Raw genomic sequence first — 16,879 nt, 5'->3', positions numbered from 1 at the left:
ACTAGATTACAGTATAGCTTTCGACAGCGTAGACATTGACATTGACGTTGACACTGACTTGTAAAACTGAAGGCTCTACATTTTTCTACGAGTACGATTCCTTGGATTCATTCTTATCTTTACGGACGTCAATAATATGTGAAAGGGAATAATGGAATAGTTTCCTTGTGGCTCTACATGAAGAGACGAGTACCTCAAGGCTCTGTACTTGTTCCTCTTCTTTTCGCACTCTTTGTGAATGACATATCATCGAATTTAAGACACTGAAAATACCATATGTACGCTGACGATCTTCAACTCTACACATACTCTTTAGCACGAGACCTACAGGAAAATATCGGCTTACTAAACATTGACTTACAGGCTGTTAGTGTTTGGTCTGCTTCGCACGGCCTGAAATTGAACCCTAAAAAGTCGCGAGTAATCCTTCTTGGCAATCAAAGCCAAATGACAGGTATAACTAAACGTCCGTTGCTAAGAGTAATCCTTCAGGATGTTCCAATTCCTTTTGTATCACACGTGAAGAATCTCGGTGTTTCCATGGACGAACGCATGACTTGGTCTGCACATGCCTTACATACCTGTCAAAAAGTTTATTCATCTTTACATTCTTTATATAAATATAAACATATATTTCCAATAAAATGAAAAAAGAAATTAATCGAAGCTCTTGTAATGCCACATTTAGACTATTGTGATGTTGTTTTCAATGATGTGAGGCCGCAATTTTCCCTAAGGCTACAGCGCGATCAAAATGCATGTGTGAGATATACATGCAATTTAAGAAAATATGACCACGTGCCACCATCTTTCCTACGACTAGAGTGGTCGCCACGCCATGTTCGTCGTAACCATTATACCTTGTATCTCCTTCACCGAGTTCTTACTACATCATACCTTTCTTCGCGTTTCCATTACTTCTGAAATGTTCATGAGAGACATACAAGGGCTCAAACATTTAACCTGCTCGTCATCCTTCACCATCGAACTGCCGCATATAACAGTTCATTCTCGCTGTTTGACGCAGGAGAATGGAATCGTTTACCGGACGAAGTCACAGGAATACCAACTGCAGTGTCATTTGAAAGAGCGTTAATAGGTACAACAGGATACAAATAAACTATGCATTTATAATCTTTAATTGATCGTGCTACTACGATATCATTACTAGCTATTATTATTATTATTATTATTATTATTATTATTATTATTATTATTATTATTATTATTATTATATGTATGTCTCACTGTGGTATTAATTACGGTAGTATTAAATATGACTGCAACGTATACCAATTGGTTTAGTATAAGAAAATACCCAATGGCTTTAACTACGCCAGTAAATACATTTTTCTATCTAATTGTTACACCTCCCCTGTAAACTATTGGACCTTGCCGCGGTAGGGAGGCTTGTGCGTCCCAACGAAGCAAATAGCCGAGACGTAGGTACAACCGTATCAGGTGTGTATCTGTCGAGAGGCCAAACTAAGGAATGGTTTATCAAAAGGGGATTAGAAGATATTCCGAAGTTGCAAAGGTGGATAATTAACTAATGTAGCCTTGTACTAATATCTGCCATAACTTAGCTACGTTGATACTGCTACACGGTTGAAAGCAACTGGAAACTACAGCTTTGAATGGCCATCTCAATTTGTCTCTTATACTTTCAGGGAACGTTTGAAATCACTTCCCGCCAGTAAGTGAACAGAACTCTTCGCAAAGGGCCGTTGATAATGTCATGCAACTTGGAGGTAAAAACCAACAAGCGATATGTCTGCCGGCATGATGGAGTGAATACCTTGAAGAATGACTTGGACTTCAACACGATAGCTTCTTGCAAGTCGTAAAAGTGATGCTCTATCCTCCCATACCTTCTTCCAAAACCCATGTCATTCTTCAACACTGCTCCAGGGAATTCCGTCCTAAGTTACGCTCCACTCTCATCTCCAGAAACTAACACCTAACTACCACTTCTAATTTCAGCTACAAAAATTTAAAAAATAAAAATTAGAATTGCAAAAAATTACACATTTCCTTCCTTTGTCTCTCACAACACACCAAGCTACTGAACACCACCTTCAATACTATAAAATAGAATACAATACCTTTTAATGAATTACTTACAATATTCCTGCAACAACTACAGGCTGCCAAAGACACAGGGCACCGTAAGACAATGGTTTTGAAAAGCTTAGTGGCTCAATTACACAAATTTCGGTATATAAATGCTACATATAAATTATAGCTCTTAATAGTTAGTAGAAATTAACACCAAACTTTATATTATACACCCGTTAAAGGCAGTTGTAAAATATTGTATCATTTTCAAATTTTAAAACTTAAATCTGTGCTACTTGAGGTCGGTGGTAGTGACAAAATCCAGAAGATAATATTGTGTTAAGATTTATCTATCTGATACCGTATTTTTCGTTGGAACATATATAGTATTTCAGCGGTTGTGAGCGAGGAGAGGGACCGTTCATATGTAACTACACTGACACATACAGTGCATAACAGTCTTGTTTGTACACCAACTTATTGCAACAAAGTAACGGTTAAATTTTCGTATACAATTATTGTGTTGTATTGTATTGCCAATATCGTAATAGATACACTAATAAACAATGTAAATAATAATAAAACAGATCTGTGATCTTACAGCTTAACACAAATACAAGCAATGCACCAAATCCGGGCGTTTTATCGTGCAACAATCTTGTTTGTACACTAAGAGAAGAAAACGAAAATTTTACTCAAAAACACTTGTTGCCTTGCCTTTAATACCCCAATAAGTATCCTCTGGCCTTGCACCTTCGCTGCATGGAATGAACCAGTTTCCCACATCTTTTTGGGTCGGTTTTACCACATTCTTCGTTAACTATACTTCTTAACCACTCTAGTGATTGAGGTTTCCTTGCAGGAACCCTTCTTTTTAGATTGACCCACAAATGTTCTATGGGGTTCAAGTCAGGGGATTGGGCAGGAGTTCCAGTTGGGTTGGTACGTTCCATATCAGCCACTGCTTGCAAATATCAGCTGTGTACGTGGGGTCATCGTCTTTCTGAAAGATGTGGCGAGACCCCAACACCATTTTTACTGCACTCTGTTTGACATTCGTCCTTAAAATGTTTAAATAACCCCATCTGTCCATGATGCCATTGATGATTTCGACATTCTCCACTCCACAAGACGACATGTACCCCCAAATCATAATTGATCCACCTCCATGTTTTGCGGTGGGTAGCGTATTTGCAGGTTTATTGGCTGTATTTACTTTTCTCCATACATAACTGTTTCTATCCGAGCCGTATAGACATATTTTGGATTCATTTAACCAAATAACTTTGTTCCATAACGTACAATCCTTGTTTTCATACTCTCTGCAAAATTTAATTTTAGCTTGTCGATTTTCCTTAGTGACAAACGGCCTTTTCCGTGGTCGTCGACCGTGATACTCATATTTCCACTATACCCTACGAATTGTCTGACTTGACATTTTCTTCTTCGTACTTCCTTCCAGCATTACGCGGATCTTAGGCGCACTTAAGTGTGGATTCTGTTTTACTAGTTTCACAATATAACTTTCATCTCGCTTATTCAGTATATTTTCTTTTGCTTTTCTTGGCAAATTCTTTGTGGCTACTCTATATCTGAATTTGTTCAACACATAGTGGAATGCGGTTTATTTACTTTGCGTCCAACTTCACGCAGAGAATACCCTTGCAATCTGAAAGATACAATTACATTTTTAGTTCGTCATTTAACTCTGTTCTTTTACTCATTATGTAACACACGGCCTCGTGCACTAACTGCGAAACTATACTTACTAGCACAGCACAGATATACACCAGCTAACTAGAAGTGTTCCCGAGCAAATACGAGGTAGTGAACGCGTACAAACAAGACTGTTGCAAGCAAATAGGCCACTACACAACATATTTCACTCCTATTCTTTCCGAATGATGTACCGAGACTTTTTATCACTAACATCAAGTTTTCAACACCTTGTGCAAAAACTTATCCAAGTCTGGTGCATTGGTCATGTACTATTTAGAAATTATGAGGACATTATATCTGCTAAGTGGGGTGTACAAATAAGACTGTTATGCACTGTATATCTATACAAAGTGTACTGTATGACCAGATATCAACGAATAACCGCAGAAACGCACTTTCAGATTGTATACGCTTTTAAAATGAAATGATTACGAATAATATTTTCTTGTACACAAAAATTTTGTTACTATCAATTATATACGATTAGTATTCAATTCCGCTTAAATAATAAAATGCCTACGTGAATAACGGGTAAATATAGTAATTCCAATGCATTTTTGTTTTATTTCCAGATTCCCATGGCAGGCACAAGTGAATGTAGGATCGGCAAATATAAGCGAAGGAAGAAAAATGTTTGTAAGAAAATTTATTGTCCACGAGGAATACACAGGAATAACGAATGACATAGCCCTTATAAAGGTAAGAACTTTAAAATGATTCTTCGTCGATAGGTTTATCTGTGGAGTTTTATCTTGCATCTATTTTCAACACCTATGATACAATATTGACAATATTTTGGGAGTTGGCATTTCCACGTACTGTGCCGTTTGTGTTTTGCATGAGACTGGATCTGCATGGGTGCTGAGTCCATACTGAAAACAAGAGAAAGGTACTGTAAGTAAACTCCTGTCCTCATCTCGAGGTGGTGCAGCTCTTATCAGGCAATGGAGGTGTGCTGCATGTACTATTTTAAAGACATACCAGCCATCCTGCCATTCTTAATTTTCTGGCAGTACGGGGAATCGAACCCGAGCCCCCGAGGACGGAAGCTATTAACACTAACCGTTATGCTGCGGAGGGGGACAAGAGGTAGGTAAGGATATAGAATAAATACATAACACGAGACATGTCCTGTGGTTTAATACAAAAGTTAATATCTCTTAAGATTGCACTACGGTAAAATACACGACAGCACTAGCGCGCTGACCAATAGGCGCGCAACACCAAACAATACAACTCGTGGCTAATAGTGTAATGACAGTTCAATTGTTCTGGAGCTATCAATGCATCGCAGGGTTATGAAAAGTGAGCAAACATTATGCGCTATAGTGGTATGACACTGCGAACAGTCAGTTGGCCGCTGTTAGCGGTGAGATAAGGTTGTCTGCTCTGCATTCTCCTGCTATATAGTCGCACGTGTCACAACAGTGTACCTGTTAAGGAAACTGCGAGTTTGTTTCGAGTTCTACTTGTGTGAATTCGTTTAATTTGATTTCAGTGAAACAGTGAAAAGATAAGTAATATCATCGCAACAAAATTTGCAACGAGGAATACTCCGAAATTCATATTTGATCGTGCGAATAAGTCTTCGGTATGGGATGTACATAATTGGATCCAGTCACTGCTGAAACTCTCATCAGACCAAATCGACATGATCCAGCTGGACAATCTGGAAAACGCAGCATATATTAAGATAATTTCAACAGTGATTTGCGAACGTTTGATATGTCACTATTCAGGGATTCAGAAAATACTGTTAAGTGATGGTTGTATAGGAAAAGTCACTGTGATGCCAGCTGGCAGGGTACAAAAGAATGTTCGAATACTTAATGTTCTCCCGGAAGTGCCTATAGAGTCCATTTCATTAGCGTTAAGTAAATACGGGAAAGTGGTAGAACACAGGGAAGAGGAGTGGTCACAGCAGTACCCCTTCAAAGTACGGAACGTTATACGTGCTATTAGAATGGAGTTAAAAGACCCAATACATTCCTTCTTATATATTGAAGGCTTTCGTGCACAGGTTATTTATGACGGCCAAACTAGGGCATGCCTTGCTTGTAATTCACCCAGTCACTTGGAACCGGAGTGTCCGCTACGACAGAATCACTTGGCAGAAAGAAGGAATATAAACACTATTATTATTATTCTCGTATCAGAAGCATACATGTTGTACACAGTTATAATTACTATATTACATTTGCCCAAAACTTGGCCACTTCCAATGCATTTTTTGATGCTTGATATAGTTCATCTTCTGTGCAGGAGGCTGGACATAGACGACACTGGAGCATATGTTGGACGGTCTGGTCTTCTCCGCAGTCACATTGGATTTTTTCTTGATCTATGTAGCCCCATCTTGCCAAATTAACCTTGGATCTGCCAACTCCAGATCTCAGTCTATTCAGGGACTTCCAGGTCATCCATTCTTCATCGTAGCCAGGAGGTAGAGTTTCAGAAAATCTTATCCAGCCAGGAGGAAGGTAGTATGTAGCCCTCCATAATTGTAACCTGGCTTTTTCAGTAGTAGTTCTAAGTTCATTTGAAGTTCTGAGAAAACTCTTATTTGACTTTAAACGTGGCAGATGCGGTTCATGCCCATATAGAGGATGGGTCCTTTCCTGTTCCACTGTCTTTCTTTCCTTGTTCGCAGCTATTTCTCATCGAACAGAAGGTGGTGCTATTCCTGCAAGGTGGTAGAGCCATTCAACTGGAGTGGATTTCAAACAACCTGTTATAATTCTGCAAGTTTCATTGAGAGCTATATCCACCTGTTTGGCATATGTTGAATTATACCAGACAGGACACGCATACTCTGCCGCAGAATAGCATAGTGCCATTGCAGAAGTTCGGATGGTTTCAGGTTGGCTACCCCACTGTGATCCGGCCAGTTTCAGTGAAAGATTGTTCCTGGTGGATACTTTCGATTTGCAGTTCATGCAGTGCTCCTAGATATTTTGGAGACTCGCAGTGTTCCAGTTCGACTCCTGACCAAACTATCTTTAACTTACGAGTAGCTTCCCTGTTTCTCAGATGAAAAGCACACACTTGTGTCTTTGAGGGGTTCGGTTTAAGCTGGTTTGTGCTGTAATATCTAGAAAGATCATTAAGGGCATCCGTGAGGGTGATCTCCACTGTTTCAAAATCTCTTCTCTGAGTGTCTAGAGCGAGGTCATCAGCATACAAGAAGCTACTGCAATTGGCGGCTACGGGTTGGTCGTTTGTGTATATATTGAACAGAATTGGAGCCAGCACACTTCCTCGCGGAAGACCGTTTTTCTGTAGTCTCCATCGACTACGCTGTTCTTGGAAATCAACAAAGAACCTGCGATTCTGCAAAAGAGTGGCGATGAGTCTTGTTAGGTTAAAGTCCTTGGTTAGATTGTAGACCTTCACTAATAGTAGCTGGTGGTTGACAGTGTCGTACGCTGCTGATAAGTCAACAAATACCACTCCTGTTACCTTACGAGCCTCAAACCCATCTTCTATAAACTGTGTGAGGTTTAATAACTGTCCAGTACAGCTTTTACCAGGACGAAATCCAGATTGCTGAGGTATAAGTAATGGGTCAATTACAGGTAATAGGCGATTTAAGATCAATCTTTCCAGCAGTTTGTAAAGGTACATAGTAGCGCAATTGGTCTAAAATTATTTGGATCATTCCCTTCTTTGCCAGGTTTCAGCAAGGCAATCACTCGGCTCTTCCGCCATATCTTTGGAATTTGGTTTCTGCTCAAACAGTTATTGAATAGTTGGAGAATCCATTTCTTTGTCATTAAGCCAAAGTGTTTAATTCGCTCAGTTCGTATATCATCCAAGCCAGCTGATTTTCCATTTTTACTCTGTTTGATAGCCTTCTCTAATTCTTCCATGCTGAGTGATGATGTTAGGTCGTCGCTCTCCTCATGCTCTTCTCTTTGCAGTTTCGGTTTTTGTGATTTGTGGGTTGCCTTCCCGTTCAGCAGTAACTGATGTGCTATTTGGTTAGCAGTGATATTATGATGTGCGGTGGTCTTGGTTGGATCGTTGCTTAGACGTCTCAGAAGTCTCCAAGCTTTATGACTGTCTCTTTTCAGGTCCAAGTTTTCAATAGTTTGTATCCACTGACACGCACACACACACACATACACCTGTTAACTCCTCCGTCAGTGAACTAGACCCCGCTCTACCAGTTTCAACCTCGCTAAGTGAGCCACGCAACAACGCTAGTAAACAAGCCCCGTGGGCAGATATACACAATGAGAAGAACACAGCACACAACCCGGCTATTGACAAGGAATGAATTTCCTTCGGTCACGGAGAGTCAGAATAAACGTATGAAGACTGAGTTGGGACATAGAATTTCCCAATCCCTACCTTCTGAAATCCATGAACAAGTTAATGCAACTAAAGACGTGTCTTCCATATCCTTGGCCACAGCAAGCTCCACGCCTACCCAGGAGATCGTGAATTACCTGATAGATACTCCAAGGACCCCCTTAATCCTGTATCTTAGCCAGACCCCGAACAACGCACCCCTCCCCTCTAGGAAGGAGAACGAATTTATGGGCAGTGCAGATACGCCCGATAGGGACTTAATAGATACCGAAATGGAAGAGGAGTGTGTGGAAACGGAAGAGTGTACCACACACTTCCTTAAGCCATAGGGACCCACTTAAACATACAAGAAAGAAGAGTGGCGAGCGGAGAGGGTTTAATTCTAAATCGTCTGTAACTAATTGACTCTGCACCTACCACTACCTTTCGTATCTATAAATAACCGTCTACGCAAACATGAATATAGTTTCTTGGCATTTTGCTTTCCCTTTCTGTCTTGTTATGGTGAGTCTTCTTACAACGTACGCCACCCTTAATATTAATGGAGCAAGAGGTGTTACAACTCAAGTGCTGCTTAGTCGGTTCGTGAAGGAATATGATATTTATTTCTTATTCCTCCAGGAAGTTAATGAGACAAACTTCCACTTCTTATATAACTATGACTATATAACGAACGTAGATGATAACTTCAGAGGAACTGAAATAGTATACAGGAAAGGAATTTCAGCTCGCTGATGTCATCATGGACACTACGGGAAGGTTTCTGTCTGCTACCTATTACAACACAAGTGTGATAAACGTATATAGCCCATCCGGGTTACAGTACAAACAGGAACGAAACCTATTATTTACAGATGAAATAGTGTCCCATTTAGTGACACCTGGTCCAATAATTCTAGCAGGTGATTTCAACTGCACTCTTCACTCACGAGTTCAAACAGGTGCTTTCAACTATTGTCCAGGCCTTCAGACATTCATACAGTCTATGCAGCTCAAGGATGTGTGGCAGCAGCTACACGGCTCACATGTCGAATTTTCATATTTCCGTGGGAAGTCGAAATTCAGGATAGATAGGATGTACGTATCCACGGCACAAGCACAGCTCCTCAATAGCTGTAAGGTGATTCCAGTCGCCTTTAACGATCACCATAGCGTTCTAGTAATGATGAAGTCAACAAGGAGTGACAGATGCAACATGGGGAAAGGAATATGGAAGATGAATAGGTCTGTTTTCAATGATAATGAGGATATCCAACGTTTCACTGAGTGTTATCACCAATGCAAATTGGCGCAAAATCGCTACAGTAGTGTGACGGACTGGTGGACATATAAACTTAAACCTGTCATTAGATCTCTCGGACGATCAATAGCGTATGAGCACAACCAGGATACAAGTAGTATGATTGAATTATATGACAGAATTATGTTTGATCTGCATCACAAGGAACAGCAAGGCCAAAATGTCTCTTCTGCATTACATTATATTAAGATAATTATTTTAGGTATTAAGGAAAGCAGTCTAGAACAACTACATCAGCGCGTGAAAGGCACTTCCCTCATAGAAAAAGAGAAAATCTCTCTCTACCACATTGCCAAGATTAGACGATCAGCCAATAAGCAATTTATTAATCGATGGTATAATGGTAAAGGGACAAATGTTCACTACAAAGGAACAACTCCTTGCAGAAAGTGACAGATATTTCCGTGAAATGTTTGCAGAAGACAGCATCTCAGAGTCATCTAGATGGAGATGATATCGCACATCTTACTAACAATTTTTCCAAAGAAGTAGTGAAGCGAGCGTTAGACCATACTGCACCAAATAAGACGTCAGACTATGATAGGATCCCGTATGAATGGTATAAGACATTTTGGAACATTATCGGTAATATCGGTAAAGACCAGACACAAGTTATTAATTGTGATACATTTGCAGAGGGAATTATCATCCTAATTCCCAAACTCTCCAGTTGCACGTATATCAGTTAGTATAGACCTATTACCATATTAAATACCACCTATAAACTACTGGCCAAGATTTTAGTGAACAGAATCAGAACTATACTCCCTTCATTAATTACTAATGGACAGGTTTGCAATATACTTGGGGAAAACATATTACATAATCTACTTGCAATTCGAGATGTAATAATATATCATTCAGTGAGTGACAATGCTTCAGGACCACTGGCTAGCATTGACCTCAGCAAAGCATTCGATAGAATAGCACACTCTTATCTTTGGAAAGTTTAAAAAAAGTTTCGATTTCCAAACAGTATCATAGAAACAACACAGCGCATATACCACAAGGCAACCTCACGAGTTTTGATTAATGGATTTCTCTCAGCCAAATTTTTTATAAACAAATCAATTAGACAAGAATGCCCATTATCAATGGCATTTTTTGCTTTAGCGATAGAACCCCTGATTCAAAGTTTTAAAAATTCTTTAACCGGACTAACTGTTAACAACGAATGCTTCACAGTACGCGCATATGCGGATGACATTACCCCACTCTTGACCAGTCACCAAGATGCTAATAATGCTCAAGAGACTCTCGAGGCCTTCTGTAACGTGTCAGGGGCACAAGTGAATTATAGCAAATACTCATTATTGCTTTTAGATTCAAATGAAAATTGACAAATATTTGCCAGCGCCCGGATTCCAATTGTAAACCACTGCAAGATATTCGACATTATATTCAGTAACGATATTTCAGAGACGATAGAGACTAACTGGACTTCTGCTCTAAACACCCTACGGTTTCAACTAAAGGAGGAACTTTCAAGGCGACTCAACATTTTCCTAAAAGTTTGGATATAAATATCTTTGCGCTGTCGAAGCTCTGGTACCTTGCCCAAATTCTTCCAGCCTCACATGTCATTTGCCAACGTGTTGGAATGGCAATTGGATTTTATCTATGAAAAGGCTACAGATACAGAATTAAAAGAGACCAACTTCATCTGACTGAACAGGATGTTGGCTTGCGCCTAATTGCAGTCGAAAGAAATGCACAGCACACTTTCTGTCATATAACATTAAAAAGCTTTGTACTCAAGAGGAGATGTATTTTATAGTGCAGTGTTAACATTGTGTGTAACAATAAACCTGAAACAAAAAGATTCATTTCGTAGCTGCTTCAGGAACGCTCTCTTCATTCTTCAACAATTTCCAGAAACAAAAATTACAGCTGAAAAGTTGGATAAAGCTAAGAATATATACGACTTCCGATTGAAGCAATATAAATGTATTCCACTAGTACAACAAATACCCACATCGTGACTGGAAGCAGATTTAGAAAAATGTTTGGAACAAATGGATCCCGACTGAATGGAGGGTATCGCTCTACATATACACAAATGAAATCATCCCAACGGGTGAGAAATTGCAAGGGCATGGGCAAGTATCTGATGACAAATGCCTGGTATGTCATCAGGCGGACGGTCTCGTGCATCAAGTTACCACATGTGGCAATGCGGCACTAGCTTGGAGATGGACACTAAACGCTATCTACAGAATACCAGTGACCAGTGACAGAGTCCTCTCAGTTTTAATTACTACTTTGATGGGGTGAAAGGTCGAGTTCTCGAGTTATAGCCTAGTAATATTATCGCAAGCTACGAACTCCGATTTCACCGCAAAATGGCGGATACACATGAGGCTCACAATTGCGCTATCTAACTTTGAAAGCTACCGTATTTGAGTAGACTTTTTTCGCCTTCCTTTTCTCAAGACAGTAGATTCTCGCGGCATATAAATAAAAATTTAAACACATTTGAAATAAACGATATGAATGATATTGACAGCGCAATTGTTCCCCTCTATAATAAGGTAAATAATTCACGGAAGTATATCATTCGTGTCGCCAGAAATCTCGCGCACTTGCCTACGCGCGACAATGGTGCTGGTCACATTGTCAGCAACGACAATGGCAGAGGATATAATTTACCGCCAAGTAGCGGTCTTGCATCTTGATATGGATTCCAGACCATCAATAATAATAATAATAATAATAATAATAATAATAATAATAATAATAATCATAATCATAATCATAATAATGTTCTGTACCGTCATCAAAAAGTGCGGACCGCCCTGGAAACGGGTCCTGGTCGGGTAATGACTACGATTGCAGTCCAGCCGGGGGTTCAGACCCGCCAAGGTACCCAAGACGACACAGCGCCGGATCTTTTCAAGGATTTGATCCATATTAAAATGCTTGTAGGAAAAGATGGCAAGATTTAGAGACCCAACTGGCCGGGTAAAATGCCTGGACCTAGCCCGGGAAGTACGAAATCGATTGCTGGAAAGAAAGATTGAATAATGGGAGGAATTTTGCCGCAATCTCTCAGAAAACGAGTCAGATCACGAATTTTGGCAGATTATATATAAAACGTTAAGCATTCAGTTATAAATTTCATTATAATACCGTAGCGAAGCACGGGTATCTTGCTAGTTGTTTAATAATAAGGACAGTTTGAAATATATTTTTGAAATATGTTAATTTTTTTCCAACCGAGTATACCTGAGCGTAACCTTGTCATGTGACACATGTTCCCTGCCTCTCCCTGGAGCAAAATTTGAGTGAATCTAATTGTTCGTTGTACGAACTTGGCAAGCCTCGTGATGAGTTATTCTGCAGTAGTCACACGCAGATACATTAACCTGAAATTAGATTCCCTTTAGTGCTGGAATTCAAACAGTTTTTATCTCGATATCATTATTACTAACAAATACATCACAATTGGTAAATAACCCGTTAGCGATGATCGCTTACATTAGTGTGATAATAAAGTTAAAACATAATTACCTAACAACAACAAGAGTACAACAAGAAATTCCATAAAAAGAAAACGTTACAAGAAATACTACGAATTTAACATTCTAAATCCAGCATCATCATATACAAATTCACACAAAACTTAAGTATTTCCAGTGCTTAATACTACGGCTTACAATATTATAGGTTGAGCTTACTACTAGCTTAAAATTACAACACCGTCTTATATACATTCAAACGTATCTTAAGTAATTCAAAATTCAATTATACAGTTCAAAAAATTAGGGGAATATGTTTTTGAACGTATGCCGTGTTCCACAAAACAATACCTCACATCCAGGTATATTACTAACTAAACCTTTATTCTTTACCGTTGAGGTATACAAAAGAACATCGAAGGATTCGTGTTCATTTTCAGAACACAAACGGAAATGTCCAAATCGGGGCGAAAACAAAGTGATAACAGTCCTCCGGGGTGGATTTTCATTACAGCTGGAGAGCTTCAGTGTCGTGTATGTCTACCACGAGCATTTATCACAGCTTGGCGCCTACGTGGCATGCTCCGTATAAGTAGACGGAGATCACGTTGCGGTATCAGGTCCCATTCTTCAACGAGAGACTGTTCGAGGTCTTGGAGAGTCTGTGGTGGAACAGGACGCCCACGAACACTTCGGTCAAGCCTATCCCACACATACTCGATTTGATTAAGGTTGGGACTCACTGCTGGTCATTCCATCTGTTGAATGTCAAGTTTTCGCAGGACAGCTCTGGTGATGAGCGCTACATGAGCCCTGGCACTGCCGTGCATGAGTACGAATTCAAGGCCAACACCGTATACAGCAACCAACACATGTGTATGAGTATCTGCTCGATGTACCACTCAGCATTAAGTTTAGCAGGGGCGACGACAAGATCCGTACGACCAACAATACTGCTGCCACCCCACAGCATCACAGAACCTTGTCCGAATTAGCCACCTTCCTGGACAACATTAGGCATGTACTGCTCACCACGACGTCTTCATACACATTGACGTCCATCACGCTGTGTCAGGGGAAATCTGGACTCGTCTGTGAAAAACACAGGTCTCCATTGGCGAAGTTGCCAGTTGAAGTGGGTACGGGCAAACACGGTGAGCTGCGTGATATTGCTGGTGATGATTACTATTTCGTCGAGATACAAGAGATGGATGTGTTTTTAATGGTGATATTAAGTTAGTTGACGCTATTTAAGGTTAGGAGTGAATGTATTTAATTCCATAACGTATATTAATCCTTCAGTATTCCACATCCAGCGTTTTAATATGATCCATGTAATTTACATATGTCGAATAGGTACCCGTAGATCATAAAAAAATGAATCCATTTATGGAGGAGAGAGTGGAATTAGCCCATATTATCAAGAATTCTTGACCACAATCATGTTTTTTTAAATAAATAGAGTTAGTATGCTTACTTATTAATTTCAATGATATCACTGAAGAGGTTCTCCATAATTAGATGATGACATTGGTTATTAAAGTCTTCTTAGATGAGAGACCACAGAATTTCCATAAATAACATTGAATAAGGTGTTAAGAGTTGCTGATGACACGGTGACAGATCACACATGATATAAATAATTGGCACTTAATTTTGGAAATTTGTATTATATTTTTGATAAATGAACTAAATAATCGTTATTAATGGTAATTTTTTATTATTTGAAAATGAAGCAATGTTTAGACTTATCTTTATCTTTTCTTCCTTGAGTGCACGCAGACAAAGGACATTTAATATGAAATACTCGATGAATAAATAAGAAAATGCTTTCCTTATACTAACGATTAATAAACCTTATATGAACATAATTGTAAAATATTGACAGATACATGCAGGTAAATTGATTGATAACTTGTGAAGAGATTCTGAATTATTTTCTATTTTTCAACATAAGTAATGCATGTAGTCAGGATTTATTTTTCTTTGATATCAAATGTCTTTGAGTATTTTCATATAAATATTAATTTTATTAGTTAGGTGTAGAAATAGCCAGATTACTACAGAATATTCAATTTCCATGTTTTTAAGATGTTTTAATTCAATAAAGAGATGTTAGATGAATGTATTCACTCTTTTAATGATTTTTAGGTGAAATAAGTACTTATAAGTATCTGTAGATTAAGTATGATAGGCATTTACGAAACGATATGAATTAATTCGCGAGATTGGAGACGTCCAACGAGCTGATATTATACAAATGTATCCGTTTATCTCACTAATGACTCTTCTCTCAGGAACTACGACCTGAAATTGATACTGGATTAATTGATAATGATTAATTGAGCTAGTCAGGATTTCTTTGTGACTCGACCTGGAACCAGGAACAGTGCACTATTATCTTAGCATTGTAAATACGGCATGTTCATGCACAAATTCACACATACCTTAAATAATTCACATGTATTAATACTACAGTTTAGAGGGGGTTGAGCATTGCGTTAAAATATTACACCATCGCATAGAAATTTATATACTGTTTACATAGTGCTGGAGTCTGTTCTTCAAGCATCTTACATTTTTTGGAAAAGGTTCCAAGACAGCTGCAGGTAATGCATTCCAATCATCAATTCCCCGATTTACAAACGAATATTTACCATAGCTTCTGCGGTCTACCTTTTACTGATGATCTGTCCTGCTTATGTAACAGGGCTTTTCTAGTCGACTGTTCAAATCTCCCCAAGATGGCTTATTCGATTAGGCATTATACATGGCACATAACCGTGTTCACTTCCTTCTAGTCCGCAGTGTCACCTACCCAAGTTTTTCTAACGTACTTGTAACACTTCTAGGATTCCAGGACTGGCCTCATGAGTGTTATATAACCCTGTGCCTTCGCCTGGGAACTGCTGCCATTTAGCACCCTCAGGACGGAGTGTAAGAACTTGTACGCTTTAGTAATTAGATTTTCCACGTGGATGTCCCATTAATTAAGTGGATTCTTAGGTACTTGCATGAGTCACTCTCTACCAGGGCGTCCGACCAAAGACAATATTGAAAGTCCCCTTGCCTACGTTTCTTTCCTATTCTTATGAGATAGCATTTTAGAGAATTTATTTTCATTTTATTGTCGAGTGCCCACTTATGGAGTATTTTATATCAGCTTGTAGTAACGTATTATCGTTAGCTTTCTGTATTTTTATTTATATTATGCAGTCGTCAGCAGACAGTCTGCATTCACTTCGAATTTTCTTGGGCAGATCGTTGATAAACGCCGTAAATAGGAGTGGCCCTATAACACCACCTTGTACTTCTCCCGACGTTACAGAAAATTCGTCGGAGTATTTACCTTCCACCTCTACCCTCTGCGTACAGTCTGTCAAAATTTCCCGAATCCCGATGTATCCATCAGTTTTCGGAACAGAATAGCATGTGGTACTGTACTTCAAATGGTTTAGCTATGTCAATTTCAATACCATCAACTTGCACACTTTTTGTCTAATGACTCGCTAATATCTTGAAAAAGCGACATCTGGCTCTCGTAGGAGAAACCTGACTGGCTCCTTTCCTTTTCCTAACATATTTATAGAGATTTTTCCATACATTGTCATTGGAAGAAACTATACCTTTCATATATTTGTTATGAGCATTTTTTAGAAGCGAGTTCTTTGGACAGCTTGTGAAACCTCTCCATATGCTTCGAACTAAATTGCCTTTGGTTGTACGCTTTGCTTACTTTCCTTTTAAGGCTCCTAGTTTTCCTTTTACAGTATTCGGGATCTGTGCTCCAAGGGGCACGAACTTCTTAACAGCCCGATTCATAATACTAACGAAATTATCCCACATTACGTTTCCCACCTTGTGATGCCCACCTGAGAAATACTTTCCAGAGAAACTTGGAATTTAATCATCTACTTTCATTTTTAAGGGATATCTAATATTTAATTCTGCAGCAGAACGATGTCTCCTTTTTTCAGTACGTCACACCCCTATTTCCATGGAAGTTACAATCTGCCGCCAGCGTAGTCGC

The 16,879-nt window shown here is 39.1% G+C and overlaps 1 protein-coding gene across 1 annotated transcript in view; it reads left to right on the top strand.

Annotated features, from left to right (window-relative positions):
- The window catches only part of LOC137498890 (chymotrypsin-1-like), a 164,101-nt gene that overhangs the window by 110,586 nt on the left and 36,636 nt on the right, over positions 1 to 16,879 (top strand). Inside the window, exon 4 of the mRNA XM_068226608.1 lies at positions 4,350 to 4,476. Coding sequence (XP_068082709.1) covers positions 4,350 to 4,476 — 127 coding nt within the window. The remainder of the gene's footprint in view (positions 1 to 4,349; positions 4,477 to 16,879) is intronic.

This window comes from Anabrus simplex, chromosome 3, assembly GCF_040414725.1.
Source record: "Anabrus simplex isolate iqAnaSimp1 chromosome 3, ASM4041472v1, whole genome shotgun sequence".
NCBI lineage: Eukaryota > Metazoa > Arthropoda > Insecta > Orthoptera > Tettigoniidae > Anabrus > Anabrus simplex.
Note: the sequence above shows the minus strand (reverse complement) of the source record. Positions and strands in the feature narration are given on the sequence as shown.